Raw genomic sequence first — 18,672 nt, forward strand, 5'->3', positions numbered from 1 at the left:
GGGTGAGAGGTAAAATGGGCCTCTTGCTCGAACACGGCAACGTTGTTATTAAAGAAAATAAAAAGTAATACCAACATTATAGTAAAGTTAACAATTCCTGTATGTTGTTATGACTTGCTGTTTAAAACTTTGCATGCTTGGTTGTGGACACTTGCCCTAGCTTGCGGAATAGAAACGGGACAGCCGACAGTGAAACCTCCTCTGTATCTATCTACGTAAATTTATGATAACAAATTTGTATTAAAGAATTAGCCCGCTCGCAATCATTTTTGAATTCATCGCATGCAACACCCTGTCCCTCCACTGCATCCACCCACCGCATTCAAGGAGCAGAAGAAACAATAGAAAGTGCAAAATGAAAATTCTTTAATGCAAGAAGCGAATGAGCTGTCGCGGCGAACGAGGCGATAACACACTCATCAACTCATCGTAGGAGTAGCCTGAAACTCCACAAGGCAGTAGTACTAGTCTAGTACTAGAGGACGCCATTATTATCGGACGAGGAGTAACCATCCAATCAGACAACACTTCATCGACGCAAGGACGCATGACATCGGGCAATTTTACCGAACCATCTCTCTCTTGTCTTCCTCCCTTGCTTTTAGCCAAGCTACGCTAGCGTCTGAAGACGAAGGAAGCTACAGCGGCCGAGGTCCCCGTTTCTGCGCCCACCGAGGCGTCGCGCATGCGGCCACCCGCACCCAGGCGCTGGCACGGGGGAGTGAGGTGTGGAGGTCGAGCAATGGCGGGCAGCCTTCGCCGGCCCGTGGATCTGTAGGCGCGGCGCGGGGGGGGGGTGTTGGCTGGTGCGCGATGGGATCTGGGAGCAGCAAGGCCACCACCTCCTCCTCCTCGCCCACGGCGGCGGAGGCGGGCGGCGAGGTTAAGAGGCCGAATGGGAGCGGGAAGGGGAGGAGGGGGAGGAGCCTGCTGCCACTGCCGAGCTCCTCCTGCTTCCGTGGCTCCACGACGCCGTGCGAAGGCGACGCTGCCGCAGCAGCGGTGGACTTCGAGGTGAGGGCCTTCCCACTCGGTTTCGTTTCCCTTGCGGTGCTTCGAATCTGTGCGCGTTGGAATGCGGTGAATCGGGCGAATGAAGGGTGTTTTCACATCACAAATGGAATGCGGATATGTGGTACTTTAGAAAGGGTGTAGATCTTGTCGCTGTGAATTTGTTGCTTCGTGAATCGAGCAACTGGCCTCGGTTTCTGAGCGAGCATTTCTGACGGATTCGATATCGTTCAATGGCTTCATAATTTGGTTTCAAATTTCTGGAACTGAATTTTGAACCATTTTCTCTGGCGAACTGAATTCTGAACTTCTGGTTGGTTTGATGTGGCACGGAATTTTCTTTCCGTAAATTATGCTCTTTCTCTTTCATTGCCTGTTTGGTTTCGACCATGTCAAATATTTTTGAACTCCTTCTGTATGAACTTTGAAGCACTGAAATGTACTTAGTACTATGATTTATGGATGAATAGTACAACTTATTGGGAATAGATATGTTGCTTGGTTAGAATTCTAAGCTTCATTTATCTGCAGTTTCCTGAATTGGGTTGCCGTTACAGTTTTGGAACAAAAGCTCCATTGCTGCTATAGTTAAATGACGCATTTGTATGTTTCTAGTGTAACAAGGGAGGGGAGACTGCAAGCCTGACTTCACTCACTCACACTGTAAAGTCTCATGAAGATGTTCTTGCAATGCCTAAATCTCATCCCAGTGAAGGGGAAGCACCACCTTCATCAGATAGCGAAAGAGATCAAGATGATGATGTGCTACAGAATGCTGCCACTAGCACATCAACAGCGGCCAATCAATTGCCAAATCCTTCTAGGAGGTCAAGGCCACGTTTTGGTGTCAACTTTGGCTTGAGTAGAGCGGTCAGCTTGGGTTCATCAGTAGCCTGCTCTATTCTGTCATCTGGCCTCCCGCCGTCTGCTAATCCAGGTGAAGGTCGGGGAGATGTGCATGACTCTTCTGAGACAGGCATCTCACAGCAGGGTAGTGCACCGACTTCTGGGATTGATTCAACTCTGGATATGCTTAGAGATAGTGTCACGGCACAAGCTAGAGCAGCTCATCAGGCTAGGAGAAATCTGATAGAATCTGAAGATGCTAGCTTCAGGAGCTCCTACAGAAGGATGGGGTCTCATGAACCTTTTGAAGGCAGTGTCCGGTTTAGCCGAACATTAAGTGTTGGGCGGCTTCGGGACAGAGTTCTCAGGCGGCCTCCATTCTCAGATGGGCTATTCACCCCTTCACTTCTTTATGATAGGGCAGTATGGCCGTCTGGAAATGCTAGTGCTAGGCAAGATTCAGCAGTAATGCAAAGGACTAATTCAGACAGGAGTTCAGAACCACGGTCTGATCCTTCAACCAGCGATATGTACAACTCGAGCTCTGAGAGGCAGGCTAGCAACGGCGATCTACTGGAGCGCAGATCAGCTTTTCTTGAGAGGAGGAGGAGGATAAGATCTCAGGTAAGCTGGATTTCAACTTTATTTCAGCCTTGGTTATTACCTGAAAGAATTATAGGTTTATACCTTTTGCTGTCTTAATAGGTCAGAGCTCTACAAAGGTTGGGCAGCAGGTTTGAAAATTTATCTGGTCATGAGAGATCCTGCATACTATCTGGTCAGCATAGAACAGGAAATTGCAACTGCAGAACAGGTAGTCGACAAGGCAATCCTGATGAAGAAACTAGCACAAGGGCTAGCATATCGAGAATTGTTATGTTAGCAGAAGCACTTTTTGAGGTATGTCGTGCAAGCATAAATACTTCTGTCCAAAAAAGAATCTAATTCTCGCTTTTAATGAGTCAATCAATCTCATGTTTGATCAAATATATACAAAAAGTACTAATATTTATGATGTATACTAAGCATCATTGGATTAATCATGGAATATATTTTAGTTATAAACTTATTTGGAGATACAAAAATGTGACTTAGTCCAAATCTAGGATTACATTCTTTTTTGGACGAAGGCAATAGTTTTGTTCTTGACTGGAGGATACTAACTTGCATCCTTATGGTTATGACTTTCAGGTTCTGGATGAAATTCACCACCAATCTGCCGCATTATCGTCATCAAGACCATCATTTTCTTCAATTGGATCCGTTCCTGCTCCAAGGGAGATTGTTGAGCGTCTTCCTTCAAAAGTGTATAGGAAACCATTGAAATACCAGAGCGAGGAAGCAGCACAGTAAGACATTATGGCTGGAAATTTGTTTCGTAATTATGTGGATTTCGAACAGCTTTAGTCTTATGTTCCACTGTTTCATAAATCGGTCAAGTTCTTTTCTTTTGGCTTTAACATGACATCCATGTACATGACGAAGAGTTAACAATACATGAAATGTCCATACCTGTTTTCAGTGTTTTAAACTCCTTCAAGAGTAGCCACTATTATTTGCCCATAAAGTTCATTGTCTAAATTCAATCTTAACTTAAGCAAGTGATACATAGGCTAGATAAAGCATGGCTATACACCATTCAGGCGAAAGCACCTTGATTTGTGATCCCATGAGAGATTGGAGGAGCCTAAATTTCTCACTTGGCATTTTAAATTCCAATTTTGCCCATTAAAATAATTATTTAATGTGTGGAAGGGCATGCATGAAAAGTTCCCAATGCGCATGTGGTATCTGTTAGATGCCTATGTGTTGATTGGTGAAGCCCTAACCCTAACAGGGGTTGAGTGATGTATTAATAGACGTGAGTAAACTGGGCCAGGCCCATTACAGAGGGGTGAGATAGTAATTACACGGGGAAACCCCCAAACCCTAAACGGGTATTCTAACACTATGCATGTGTCCTTGTTTTACTTGGTTTCATATAAGTCCTTATTGTATACAGTCTCTTTTCTGTATCAGTGTATGTATTTGGGTCTAGAACCCTCATATTGGATATGAATGCTATACATAACATAGTATACAAAGCTAAAAATAGGATTATAATTATTCCTATCTTTCCCTAATCGTTCCTCTCTCATGCCGCTTGGTGCCTTTGTCTCGTTGCCTTGTGGCTTTGCTTGCACATCTTCGTTGTTGATTCCTTTGGCCTAGCATCGCTCATCTTCGCGACCGCTCGCTGGAGTTCGCTCGTTGGCTGCAACAATCCGACTGCTGCTCGCTCTTATCCGCTTGCTCGCCTCTCAGTCGTGCATCTGCCCGCCAGCGCAACTGTATGCTAACGCTCGCTCGCTGTCTCGTACTCTCGTCTACCCGCCTCCCTTCAACGTAGACCGCCACCCACACCTGCCGCTTTTGCTTGCTTGCGTTGGTTGCCTCTGCTTGGTCAAGTGTCGTGTGTGAAGCTGAGGAAGGGTTTCCTCTGGAGGGGCAGGAAAGAGTTCTGTGGTGGTCATTGCCTCTTGGCTTGGCCTAAGTTACCCGTCCCAAGGAGCTGGGTGGTCTTGGGATTAGTGAGTTAAAGAGCCTCTGTTGGGCTCTGAGAGCTCGTTGGCCATGGCTGCAAAAAACAGATCCCAGTAGGCCTTGGACGGACTTCCCCACTCATGTATGTAAGGTGGTAAAAAATCTGATTGCTGCAGCCGTTATTACTAAGCTCGGTGATGGAGCCAATACCCTTTTCTGGAATGACAGATGGTTGGATGGGAGATGTATTAAGGACATAGCTCCTGCAATGTTTGATTTGGTGCCCTCGCGTCTTGCCAACAGACGGTTGGTCAAAGATGCTCTCCCTAATTTCCATTGGATCTCCGATGTGAATGGGGCTATTTCAGTCAGAGTCATTGCTGAATTCTTGGAACTTTGTGAAGTGCTTGATGCAGTTGTGCTCCAGCCTGGAATAAGGGATCGACATTTATGGAAATTCAGCGCTTCAGGTGATTATACAACTAGTTCTGCTTATAAAGCTCTCTTCCTTGGTTCAGTTCAGTTCGAACCAATAGAGCGTGTGTGGAAATCTTGGGGTCAAGTGCAAGTTCTTTATATGGCTTGTGGAACATAATAGGTGCTGGACTACTGACAGGCTCAGAAAACGAGGACTAGACCGACAAGAGCAGTGCCCCTTGTGCGACCAAGAGGCTGAAACCATAAATCATTTGCTGGTCAAATGTGTTTTTGCCAAGCAGTTCTGGTTTGATTTCCTTAGTTCAGTGGGGCTGCAGGAGCTGTGTCCAGCTCATGAGGATTCCTTTGAGTCGTGGTGGAAGTCTAGCAGCTCTCGGGCATCTGATCTTTTGAGAAAAGGTTTCGATTCTTTAGTGATCCTAGGTGCTTGGACTATTTGGAAGCATAGGAATAGATGTGTCTTTGATGGATGTAATCCCAGCTTGGTCACAGCCCTTAGGGTGGCTAGGGAAGAGGCGATGCTCTGGTCCTTGACTGGAGCCAAGGCCTTGTCCTTCCTCCAAGTCGATGAGTTGCTGGCTTAAAACAGCGTTGTGGATCGTGTTTCCTCCATGTTAGTCGGTGATCCTTAGTTAGGCTCTAGTGGTGTGTGTGCTGTAATGGGGTTCTCTCCCCCCCTTTCTTTTTCTTCTATTAATACAAAGATGCACAGCTCTCCTGCGTATTCCAGAAAAAAAGTGTCGTGTGTGGCCTCTTGCGTTGCTCCTCCGTCAGTGAGCTCGTCACCTTCATGATTCCGTTTGTTAAGTCCTTAAAAAATTTTATTGTCTACTTGTTTGAGATGTTGCCCTTTTCTCCAACGACATGTTCTTGTCTTCATTGCTTGGGTTCCTCGCATGCGTTGGCACATGCATGGCCTGCACCTCTGGGAGTTTCTCATTGGAGAGTTTCCATGCCCGCCTCCTCCCATGACTCCTGTGCGCCTTCAGATACAAGAGAAAGCAACTAATGAAGACGAGGCGAAACTTCATGCTGATTTTGATGATCTAAATGACATCATATGAGTCTCAGTTCAATGCTTACAAGTTATGGTTGGATGAGGATGCACAAGTTAGTTATGTTCTTGCTCCTAGTGTGGAGGATCAGATTGCTGCAGAGATTGTTCACTTTAATGTGTCTCATCAATTGTGGACTTCTCTTCATGATCGCTATGAGCGTACTAGCCACTCTACTTACCTTGTTGCTATTTGTCAGGCTCAGTTGTTATGTTAGAGTGATTACAAAGTGGATGAGTCCTATAGCCAGATGTTTCTAGTTTGGTGTCTCGTCAATGCTCTTGGTCCGCAGTTGTCCCTCATGACCTGTGAGTTTTGCCTTGGTTAGTCAACTGGCCTTCAGTTTCATTGTACATATGACTTCCTGACTCGACTTTGTGATGAGTTTGAGCCTCTTCGTGCTCAACTGCTTGCTCGTCATCCTCCTATTTCATTGATGGATGCCTCTAGTGTATGTTTGTAATCAAGGTTTTAAAGTCATTCGACTAATAATGATTAGTCGCGATTAGTCGGCCTTATCGTGGAGCAAGCTTGATCAAAGTGTTTGACTCGACTAGGGCGACTAGGAAGCGATTACTTGTCCTAGTCGTTGACTAATCGTAATTAGTCGTCCGACTAGGGTTATGACCGACTAATTTTATATGTTTTGGGCCAGTATCTGATCTCTTTTCTATGGGTCGGCCCACCACCTCTAGAGGTATAAATACAATGTTTTGCTCTACGTGGAGTTTTGGATACACAACACTATAGCAGTCGGCACTGGTACGCATCGTGCGCCCTGCTCAGCGCCGCCGCCCTTGCTCCGTTGCCCCCTTCTTCGACGCCGCTGCCATCCTCTCTCGTCGCCCTGTTGTGCGTCCGTTGCTCCATCGCGTGGTCGCCCCCTCTCCATCGCGCAGCGGTTGTAGAGGCCCTCTGCTTGAGCCTCCAATGTGCAGCGCCTCTACTCCACCCTCCCGCGTGCGGCGGCCTTCTGCAGCCGTGGCCATTCTCCTGCAACCACGACCGTCCTCCACTCCTCCATCAGTGTCTGAAGTAGGTAAGTGCCCAAGACCAGTTGAAGTGGTTAGGAAGGAGATGTCAAACTATTTGAAGAATAATGCAAGGAATAAGATGGTGTTGTTAGATAATGAAGAGGAGGATGTAGAAGAGGGACAATAGGAAGATGGTGATGCAAGAGAAGTACCAAGTTCTGGCACAACAGGAAAACAAGTGAAGAGGAAATCCGCTCAAGCTGCTAAAAGGGTATTTGCGATGTAGTGTCCTGCTGTCTTGCATTGAATCTTATGACTTGCATTTAAAATTTGAACCTATAAGGCTGCTACAGCCGCACACACACACGCGCACACCCACACGCACACACCCACGCACACCCACGCACATGGTCCTGTTATAGGTGGATGACTAGGAGTCGGCTAGGCTAGACTATACTTAAAATCGACGACAGGTGCTCAAGCGACTAGAGTCGACTTTAAAACCTTGTTTGTAATGAAGAGACTTGTCATTGTGCTGCTGGTTTACTCCCATCTTCTTTACTGTTTGCTGCTCGTTTTGCATTCTCTTTACCCGCTGTTACTTCACCGGCTTTACCTTCGCTAGCACCACCTGCTACATGTGGTAGGGGTGATCGTGTTCACTGCAACTACTGTACAAAGATGGCCATGTAGAGGCTTTTTGCTACAAAAAGAAGGCACATAAAGCTCAGGCTCTTCACGACCTGCTAGTAGTGCCAATACTGGTAGTTCTCAGGGGAGTTCTGCTGATTCAGTCATTCAGGAGATGCTGATGCTCCTTCACCACTAGGTGCTGCTAGTTATGTGATTCTATCTTTGACTCTACCAGGTTTTGTTGCAGCTTCTTAGTCTTCTAGCGAGGGACCACCTTGCACATCTAGTTTAGCTACTTGTGCATAGATTCTTGATTTCTGGTGCTTCTTTTCACATGATCCCTAGTTGCACCTATCTTTATTCTATGTGCCCTTCCTCTTGTTCCCTTACGGTTCATACAATCGATGGATCCTCTCTCCATTGCTTGGTAGGGTATTATTTTGTGTAGGGCTGGAAAAAAGCTCGAGCTCGACGAGCTTGCTCGGGCTCGTGGTGGCTCGGCTTGGCTCGGTGCTTAGAACGAGCCCAAGGCGAGCCTGTTTTTTGGCTCGAGAAAAGAGCGAGCCAGCTCGGCTAGGCTCGCTTTGGCTCGTGGCTCGACCAAACAATGATTTGTTACTTAAAATCCTAATTAGCATATATTATAGATACTAAATAGACATTTAGTTTTTCTGAGATTACTATACAAAATTAACCTATTTTCTATATTATACTAGTAATATATTTATTTTACTAATCTAAACTATGTTACTTAAATTATTTTTGTGATTTTATATTATATTTTGGAGAGCGATTTCACGCTTATGGTCAAGCTCGTTGGCTCGGCGAGCCGGCTCGCGAATTGAGCCAACTTTTCAGGCCCGCCAGAGGAGCGAGCCGAGCCGAGCCGAGCCGAGCTCAGCTCGTTACTTGACCGAGCCGCAGCGATCTGAGTCGAGCTCGGCTCGTTTCCACCCCTACTTTTGTCCAACTATTTGCATGGGCTTGATGTTTCCTATGTTCCAAACCTAACTATGCAGCTTATGTCCGCTGGTCAGCTTAATGACCATGATTGTTTTGTCATTCTTGATCCCAATTTTTGCTATATTTAGGATTATTGCACGGGTTGTCTAGTTGGTACTAGCTCTCGTCGTCATAATTCATAGCATCTTTGGGAGATTGAATGGCTTCGTCTTCTTTCCACTGCGCCTGCCAGTCTTATCGGCTCTGATTTTGCTGCTCCATCCATCTCGTTGTTTTCTCAGTGGCATCATCAACCGGGTTACCTGTGTGGCTTCTGTATGTCCACTTTGATTCGTTGTTGTCTTTTAGGTTTGGTTTTAGGTCATGAATCTTTAGATCAGTGTCAGGGTTGTCGTTTGGGAAAACAGATTTATCTTTCCTATTATTATGGCGAGTCAGTCTCAAGTGTCCTTTTGATCTTGTTCACTCAGATGCCCTTTGTTTCAAAGGGGGTTCATAAATGTTATATACTTTATATAGATGTTTTTTTCTCGCCACACATGGATTTACTTTATGAAAAATCATAGTGAGGCTTTATCCATCAATAAGACCTTCTCTGCTATGGTTTGCACTCATTTTGACACGTCTATTCGTGTCTTTCATGCTAACTCTATAGGAGAATATCTTTATGATACTCTAAGCTAGAATCTTTCTGAGCAAGGTACTCTTGCGCAATTTTCTTGTCCTGGTGCTCATGCTCTAAATAGTTTTGCCGAGTGTAAGCATCGTCATCGTCTCATGCTCATGCTCGCCTCCTTTGTTCCCCTCACTTCTAGGTTAAGGATGTCTCTACTGCCACCTATCTCACTAACATTCAACATTCTTTGTCTCTTCAGGGTGGTGTTCCTTTTGAGCATCTTTGTGGCAATGTGTCCGACTACTCCAGTCTTTGTCTTTTTTGGCTGTGTGATATGTGCTTCTTGCACCTTGTGCGCGCACTAAGTTGACTACTCAGTCAGTTGAGTGTGTTTTTCTTGGGTAGGTGCTAGGGATGTCGTTATTGGGATTCAGTTGCTCGACATATAAGTGTCTCTTGATGTAGTTTTTGATGAGTCTCGTCCTTTTTGTCGTCGACCTTCTTCTAATGCTTCCTCAATATCTCTTGTCGATCCACTTTTTCTTGTTTATATCTGATGTTGTTGTGGTCCGCGTGCTGATTTTCGCTCGGTGCTTCCTATTGTGCCTTCTTTTGAGTCTTCTTCAGAGTCTTAGGATGTGGTTCTAGATTATACCATGAAGCCTCTTGTGATATAGGTCTATACACGATGTCGTCTCAGATTTTTCTGCTTCGCCATCTTCTGATGTGCTCAATGCTTCAGCTTGTCCTTCTCGATCATCTCTCCTATTGAATCATCTTTTTCTGCTGAGCCATCCTCACCTAGTGATTCTTCACATAAGGGGCTTCTTTGTCGTAATTATCAATACCGTCAACCTGTTAATTGGCAAGGTTTTACTAGTACTATTCTTTCTGGACCGACTTTTTTTCGTCATGCTATTCTTCATCTAGAATGAAAGCTTGGAATGCCTGCATGTGGGTTTTTGTTCTCTATCCTTATATTCGTTTTATTAGCTGTAAATGGGTTTATGAGGTCAAGACCCGTTTTGATGGTTTTCTTGAACGTTATAAAGTTTGCCTTGTTGCTCGTGGTTTTCAACATGAGCATGGTCGTGATTATGATGAGATATTTGCTCCTGTTGCTCATATGACCACGATTCATTCCCTGCTTGCTGTGACCTCTGTTACACTCACAATTTCCATTTTAGTTGGTGGATCATTTCCAGCTGTCTAGCACATGTACACTTTATGAGTGGGAGTGTGGGATTATTGTGTGCGCACTTGTCCTTGTAACCTTGCACCCACGTATTGTTGTGCAACTTCTCATTTCTTTCATCTTTGCAGATGCTATATTTGCCTTGTTGAATATGAAGAGGGAGATTGCCTCCGTATACTTCCATGCCATCATGAATTCCATCTAACATGTGTAGACAAATGGCTAAAGGAGATTCACAGGTATTCATCCTCTTATTTAACAATGAGCATTCTTTATGTTTGTGAACAGTGGGGGTCCTTTTTTATCCACATCTAGGAAAAAGAAACTGCTGAATCAGCATGCTGTAATTATCTCCTTAAGGTCTTGTTCGGTTATTCCAATTACATGTATATTGGAATGGATTGGGATGGATTTTGACTTGTTATGGATTTAAACCTACTCAATACCACCCAATCCACATGGATTAACGGTGAAACGAACAAGCCCTAACATGGGTGTATAGTGTAGCTATCCCTTGTCGTCTGTGATATTTGGAGTTTGTTGACATTATCTGAAGGGAAATCTCCATGCTCTGTAATGGTAAACCTGTCAGTTTCTTGCAAAGTATTCGGATTACATTTTGTGTAAAGTTGATAACGAGCCTAGATTTTGGACACACCAAAATCGGACATTTACTACTAGTATGAAGTATGAACGGATAGTTGAGATGCATTAGGGCATGTACAATCCCTGTCAGTTTCTTGCAAAGTATTGGGATTACATTTTGTGTAAAGTTGATAACGAGCCTAGATTTTGGACACCCAAAATCGGACATTTACTGCTAGTATGAAGTATGAACGAATAGTTGAGATACATTAGGGCATGTACAATCCCATTTAATATGGGGTCTCTTGAGGGCTAATTGAAAAAAATACAAGAGACGGGCTCTTACACGACTCTCTGTATATGTTGTCTCTTAACCGCATTTATGGTCTAGTGTCTCAGGGTTATATCACGTAGTCTCTTAACTGTCTCTTATACATGAAAAACCAAACCATCGTCTCAGAGTTGTACATGCCCTTAGTGCTTAGTATCATCATTATGCTTCTTCGAGATTAGACTGCATATATGTTAGTCCTTATGTGGTATAGCAAAAAACCATGAATGCCTTTCCCCCCTCTAGACTAGAGGCTAATGTTAACCATGTCTTCTCCTGAATATTTTGTTATTTAAGGACCTCTTCCGAATGTTTGAACCATAAGCAATTGGTGGATAATGGGATTTCATTTTCAATTTTCAGGGTAAAAAAAGTAAATAAGATGCTCAAATAGTCATGTGCGTGCTGTTTAAATTCTCACTTGACCTTGTTGCTGAAGCTGTCCTTTTCTTCTGAAATTATTCCTGAACTTCACTGAGCCTCAAAATTACTTAACAGATATGGACTTTAATGTTAGATGTTAGTTACTTTACTCGAAACATCTTGTTGTCTTAAGACTGAGAACCTACGACTTAGCTTCTGGAAATTTCTTGTCTGTACTTTGTCACTCTTGAGTTTCTAAAAGAATTAGCTCCATAAAATATACATTTATTGTTTCATACGGTAAGTATCAGCTGACGCAGTTAATTTCTATCTTGTTTTCTAGGGTTTGCCCACTTTGTCGTGGCGATGTTTGCAGATCTGATGCACCCATTGGAAAGACCAGCTGATTCTGTCTCTTGAGAATGGAGCTTCTTACAGAAAATTGGAGATCTTGGCATGGTTCTCATCCAATTCCGATAGAACCGCCAAACTTCTGCAGCTGTTATTTTCATTTCCCCCTCTCTTAATGGTCAGTACAGCATCGCAGTCATCCTATTATGAAACTGATGACGACATGCCATGGTGAATTTAGGATTCTTGTGTGGTGGGGCGAGTTTGTTGATAATGGATTATTGGCTTCCGTTTGGGCGATTGATGTCGGGTGCAGCCATTCTGGCCAACTTTGGTTCCACGTGTTTCCTACTATTTGAACAGGGGACTAAAATCTTCAAAGTTACCGTCCTTTTCTAAGACGATTAGGTCTTATATAACTAGGTGAGTGCCCGTGCGTTGCGACGGAACCATATAATAACACGATAACTTATGTACATATGTGTGTTATATTGTGATAGGTATGTGCCCGTGCGTTGCGACTGAAGTAAAAAATTTGTATGAAACATTAATACGGAACGACAAACATTACTATAATATGCAAAATCTGTGTGGAAAACATTATCAATATCACATAAATTATTTCTAAAAAATTAATTTAGAATTTTTAATTATAGACAAATGTGTCGACAACCGTACACTAATCAGCTAATCCTTTTTAGCGATATCGATAAGTCTTTGTAGTATGTTTGCAGGGATGTCATATCGGCACGAATTGTCCTCATAACTTAACAGATCAATCACAAAGTTCCTTCGAAGAATCTTTGCGTCCTACAGATAAAGACATAAGAGAACAAAATGTCAATTTGTATTATATGACTGGAATGTATGTTTTGAACATGAAAATTGTTATGGCCTCGATCTTGGCTCCCTAATAGTATTTCAGTAGGAGAAGAGGCAATGATATGAAGATCGTGTAACTTTGTAAATGAAATTTAAAGAATTGTTGGTGATATACTCGTGCGTTGCAACGGAAAACAATACAACAATAACATATATATGGTCATGTGTTTTTATGTTAATTAGAATTAAGCTTTCTCTTAAACTTTGTAGGGAGACAATTGGTTGCAATCGGGTTCTTCTGTAAAGTCAAAATTATAGACCAAAATTAGGTAAAAATACTAGTTGAATGGAAAGTTAGGTGATAGCAGATTACGGGGTGGGGACGACGCTAACTCTGGCATAATTGGAAAGTTAGGTGATGGCGACAACAGAATAATGTTTCCAGAGCCAACACCGAGGGCGTTGGAGGAGGGATGGGAGATGGATTTCCTGGCCACCGCAAACCCGGATTTGTTGGGGGACTCCTTGCCCGAGGATGGCGCCCTAGCGACGGTGCCCAAGCTGGCATCGGGAGGGAGGAGCGACAAAACAAAGCTAGGGTTTAGCGGTGGGGCGGACGACAGCTTTGAGGCGACTGAGGTGCGGAGGGTGACCATCCTTATCGGTAACGCAAGAGGCGAAGCGAGAGGACGATGGAGCAGTTTCCACCTGCGCGCAATGAGATCATATGCCCAGGAAGAGGCAGAACAAGAAGAGACATAACCAAGGACATGCAGGCTATCCCTTGGTGGTTATCAACATGGTATTTTATCTTTCATCAGAATATGCATAAGCTCAAATAGATTTCGTTTTAGCAGCATAAACTTTAATATTTTTTATCTACATATTTCAATTAAGAATGCATCTAAAAATGTATTTCCTTTTAGTAATATTTGTTTTATCTGTCAATCATCAATATGGTGATCTGCACTCATGTTTGTCAGCATCTGGCACAGATAGACTTGATTTATGACCAGCCAGCAGATCCAGTCTGTGAGGATAGAAGACAAGGTGCTCACCTGACAGACATGTAGCTCAATGAATTAGTTTAATAAAAAAGAGCTTATACAATCTGATAAAGAGTAATTTATGAAGTACGAAACATGGTTTTAAACAACGTAGAGTAATACACAATGACAGTTCTTTATCAATATGAGAGGGTAGGGATACCAGGTCCAGGTTATACATTTTTTGTTTTGTATTGTCATCTTTTTCAGCTTATTCATAGCTGAGAACTGCGTCATACGAGAAAGAATAGCGGAATCGAGCGATTTATCAAGAGCCAATCCACCAACTTGAACCCCGGGATGGCCTAAAAATGGTAGCAGACAACACGCTCATAGTTTCCAGCTTTCACATAGTTTCCATTAGCAACGAAGGAATGAAGAAAAATTTCCAAAAAACATACACATCATATTACAGATTAAACTATATCATTTTACATATAGCCTCTCAAATTTCATATAAACATATAGAAGTGGGTTCATCTCCCAAGTAGAAAAAAGAACATTTAAAGATCCATAGACCAAACTATACAATAATTGTTATGAACATGAATGAAGTATGAAACTTCATCATCAGCCATGGCCTCTATTGCTAAGAAAATGTAGGTCGAACCACTATCACTATAATAAATTAACGAAATGTAGGTCGAACCACTATCACATGACCATATATATGTTATTGTTTTATACTAACTTTAATCCCTGATATACATATGATCATGAGAGCACCTAGAGGGGGGGGGTGAATAGGTGATCCTGTAACACTTCAAAACTTAAGCCACAAAACTTGGTTAATTGTTAACACAATAGTTGCCAAGTGGCTAAAGAGAAATCCTCAACAAAACACAATAACCAACAAAGATCAATCACAGAGATGGCACGGTGGTTATCCCGTGGTTCGGCCAAGACCAACGCTTGCCTACTCCACGTTGTGGCGTCCCAACGGACGAGGGTTGCAATCAACCCCTCTCAAGCGGTCCAAAGACCCACTTGAATACCATGATGTTTTGTTTGCTTTACTCAATCCCGTTTGCGAGGAATCTCCACAAATTTGGAGCCTCTCGCCCTTACACTTGAAATTCACAAAGAACACGAAGCAAGGGAGGGATTAGCAACGCACTCAAGACAAGAAATCACAGTGACACCACGCACATAAGTCGCAATGAGAGCTCACAACACAACTCAATGATTTCACCACTCAACTAGAGCTCTAATTGCTATCACAAAGAATCAAAGGCGCGGAATCGATGTCTTGGTGCTTAGGAATGTTGTAGGAATGCTTGGTGTTCTCCTCCATGCGCCTAGGGGTCCCTTTTATAGCCCCAAGGCAGCTAGGAGCCGTTGAGAGCAATCTAGGAAGGCTGATCTTGCCTTCTGTCGACTGGCGCACCGGACAGTCCGGTGCACACCGGACACTGTCCGGTGCCCGATTTCCTTCCAAGAATGGCGCAGTCGACCGTTGGCAGCCTGAGAGCCGTTGGCGCACCGGACATGTCCGGTGCACACCGGACAGTCCAGTGCCCCCTTCTAGCCGTTGGCTCGGCCACGTGTCCCGCGCAGATCGCGCGGCCGACCGTTGGCCCTGCCGACTGTTGGCTCACCGGACGGTCCGGTGCACACCGGACAGTCCGGTGAATTATAGCCGTACGTCGTCGATGAATTCCCGAGAGCGACGAGTTCGCCTGTGAACGGCCCACCGGACAGTCCGGTGCACCACCGGACAGTCCGGTGAATTATAGTCGTACACCGCCGTCGAAGTCCCGAGAGCAGCCTTTTCCCTCGAGCCAGCCTGGCGCACCGGACACTGTCCGGTGCACCACCGGATAGTCCGGTGCACCCAGACTGAGCAGACTTTGGCTGCTCGAGCCATCTCTTCTCCAACTCGATTTTTCTGTTTCCAGCACTTAGACACAATACATTAGTCCATAAAACAATGTACTAAGTCTGAGAAACATACCTTTATCCTTGATTTGTACTTTGTCCACCTTTTTACAATTAGGCACTTGTGTTGGTCACTAAATCACCAAAATACTTAGAAAAGGCCCAAGGGCACATTTCCCTTTCAATCTCCCCCTTTTTGGTGATTTATGCCAACACAACATAAAGCTAGTAGAACAAGTACAAAATCAATTCAAATAAGAACTCAAATTGTTTTGATTCAAATTTGACATATATGGATCACTCTTTGCCACCACTTGGTTTGTTTTTGCAAATCAAACTCAAATTTCTATCTCTAAGTCAAACACACATGTTAAGACATAAAGAGAGTCATTCCAAGAGGAATTGATTCAAGATTTCAAAAACTCCCCCTTTTTCCCATAATCAATACTTCTCCCCACAAGAAGCCAACTTTTGACAAGAAAGACAATAAAAGAGTTTTGACAAACCAAAACCTCTATTCTCCTATTTTCAAAATCTCTCAAGTGGTAGCTGATCCATTTATCGCTTTGGCCTTTATTTTCTCCCCCTTTGGCATCAAGCACCAAAACGGGATCAATCTTGGCCCTTTAACCCCATTGCCTCACCAAAATCTTCAAATAAGAGCAAATGGGCAATAAGAGTATAAAGATGAACTTGGAAAAGTTACTCTTTTCATCGGAGTGCAGTGGAAGTCTTGCATGGTCCAAGTCCACCTTTTCCCTTTCAATCCTCCTTGAAGACTAAAACAACCAAACTCAAGTACATGGTTAGTCTCAAAGGGTCAAGTTGTAGCACAGCTCCCCCTAAATATGTGCATCACTTGCAAAAAGGACTTGTGAGGTCCAGGGAGTGTTTGTACAACTTGAGCACCACAATAAGCAACAAAATGCAGAATGAACATGATCAAGGGCATAAACACATGTATGCTACAATTCAATCCAAGTTCCGCGAATCTAAGATATTGAGCTCACTACGCAGCCTGCAAAAGGTCTTCTCATCTAGAGGCTTGGTAAAGATATCGGCTAGCTGGTTCTCGGTGCTAACATGAAACACTTCGATATCCCCCTTTTGCTGGTGGTCTCTCAAAAAGTGATGCCGGATGTCAATGTGCTTTGTGCGGTTGTGCTCAACAGGATTTTCTGCTATTCGGATAGCACTCTCATTGTCACATAGGAGTGGGACTTTGCTCAGATTGTAGCCAAAGTCCCTGAGGGTTTGCCTCATCCAAAGTAGTTGCGCGCAACATTGTCCTGCGGCAACATACTCGGCCTCAGCGGTGGATAGGGCAACGGAAGTTTGTTTCTTAGAATTCCATGACACCAGGGACCTTCCTAAGAATTGGCACGTCCCCGATGTACTCTTCCTATCGACCTTACATCCAGCATAGTCGGAATCTGAGTACCCAATCAAGTCAAAGTTAGACCCCTTTGGATACCAGATCCCGAAGCAAGGCGTAGCGACTAAATATCGAAGAATTCGCTTCACAGCCACTAAGTGACACTCCTTAGGATCGGATTGAAATCTAGCACACATGCATACGCTAAGCATAATATCCGGTCTACTAGCACATAAATAAAGCAAAGAACCTATCATGGATCGGTATGCTTTTTGATCAACGGACTTACCACCTTTGATGAGGTCGGTGTGTCCGTCAGTTCCCATCGGCGTCTTTGCGGGCTTGGCGTCCTTCATCCCAAACCGCTTTAGCAAGTCTTGCGTGTACTTCGTTTGGGAGATGAAAGTGCCGTCCTTGAGTTGCTTCACTTGGAACCCAAGGAAGTAGTTCAACTCGCCCATCATCAACATCTCGAATTCCCGCGTCATCAACCTGCTAAACTCTTCACATGACTTTTGATTAGTAGAACCAAATATTATGTCATCGACATAAATTTGGCATACAAAAAGATCACCATCGCAAGTCTTAGTAAAAAGAGTTGGATCGGCTTTCCCGACCTTGAAAGCATTAGCAATTAAAAAGTCTCTAAGGCATTCATACCATGCTCTTGGGGCTTGCTTAAGTCCATAGAGCGCCTTAGAGAGCTTACACACGTGGTCGGGGTACCGTTCATCCTCGAAGCCAGGGGGTTGCTCCACGTACACCTCCTCTTTGATCGGCCCGTTGAGGAAAGCGCTCTTCACATCCATTTGGTACAACCTGAAAGAATGGTGAGCGGCATATGCTAGCAAGATACGAATTGATTCTAGCCTAGCCACAGGAGCGAATGTCTCCTCAAAGTCCAAACCTGCGACTTGGGCATAACCTTTTGCCACAAGCCGAGCCTTGTTCCTTGTCACCACCCCGTGCTCGTCCTGTTTGTTGCGGAACACCCACTTGGTTCCCACAACATTTTGCTTGGGGCGAGGCACCAGTGTCCAAACTTCATTGCGCTTGAAATTGTTGAGTTCCTCCTGCATGGCCAACACCCAGTCCGGATCTAGCAAGGCCTCTTCTACCCTGAAAGGCTCAATAGAAGAGACAAAAGAGTAATGCTCACAAAAATTAACTAATCTTGAACGAGTAGTTACTCCCTTGCTAATATCACCCAATATCTGGTCGACGGGATGGTCCCTTTGAATCGTCACTCGAACTTGGGTTGGAGGTGCCTGAGGTGCTTCTTCCTCTTCAACTTGAACATCCTGTGCTCCCCCTTGATCATGCGCCTCCACTTGAGGTACCTGTTCGTCATCTTGAGTTGGGGGATGCACCATAGTTGAGGAAGACGGTTGATCTTGCTCCAAATGTTCCTGAGGCCGTACATCTCCAATCGCCATGGTGCGTATTGCGGCCGTTGGAATGTCTTCTTCATCTACATCATCAAGATCAACAACTTGCTCTCTTGGAGAGCCATTAGTCTCATCAAATACAACGTCGCTAGAGACTTCAACCAAACCCGATGATTTGTTGAAGACCCTATACGCCTTTGTATTTGAATCATAACCTAATAGAAACCCTTCTACAGCTTTGGGAGCAAATTTGGAATTCCTACCCTTCTTCACTAGAAT

The 18,672-nt window shown here is 44.1% G+C and overlaps 1 protein-coding gene across 1 annotated transcript; it reads left to right on the forward strand.

Annotated features, from left to right (window-relative positions):
• The first annotated feature begins 378 nt into the window (after window positions 1-378).
• Window positions 379-12,360, forward strand: LOC103630312 (Putative RING zinc finger domain superfamily protein). Its single transcript, XM_008651373.2, has 6 exons — window positions 379-1,014; window positions 1,627-2,481; window positions 2,563-2,757; window positions 3,049-3,206; window positions 10,383-10,493; window positions 11,877-12,360. The coding sequence occupies exons 1-6, from the start codon at window positions 814-816 to the stop codon at window positions 11,938-11,940; spliced, it is 1,584 nt and encodes a 527-aa protein (XP_008649595.1). The 5' UTR covers window positions 379-813; the 3' UTR covers window positions 11,941-12,360.
• The last annotated feature ends 6,312 nt before the right edge of the window (window positions 12,361-18,672 follow it).

The sequence above is a fragment of the Zea mays genome, chromosome 6 (genome assembly GCF_902167145.1).
Source record: "Zea mays cultivar B73 chromosome 6, Zm-B73-REFERENCE-NAM-5.0, whole genome shotgun sequence".
Classification (NCBI taxonomy): Eukaryota; Viridiplantae; Streptophyta; class Magnoliopsida; order Poales; family Poaceae; genus Zea; species Zea mays.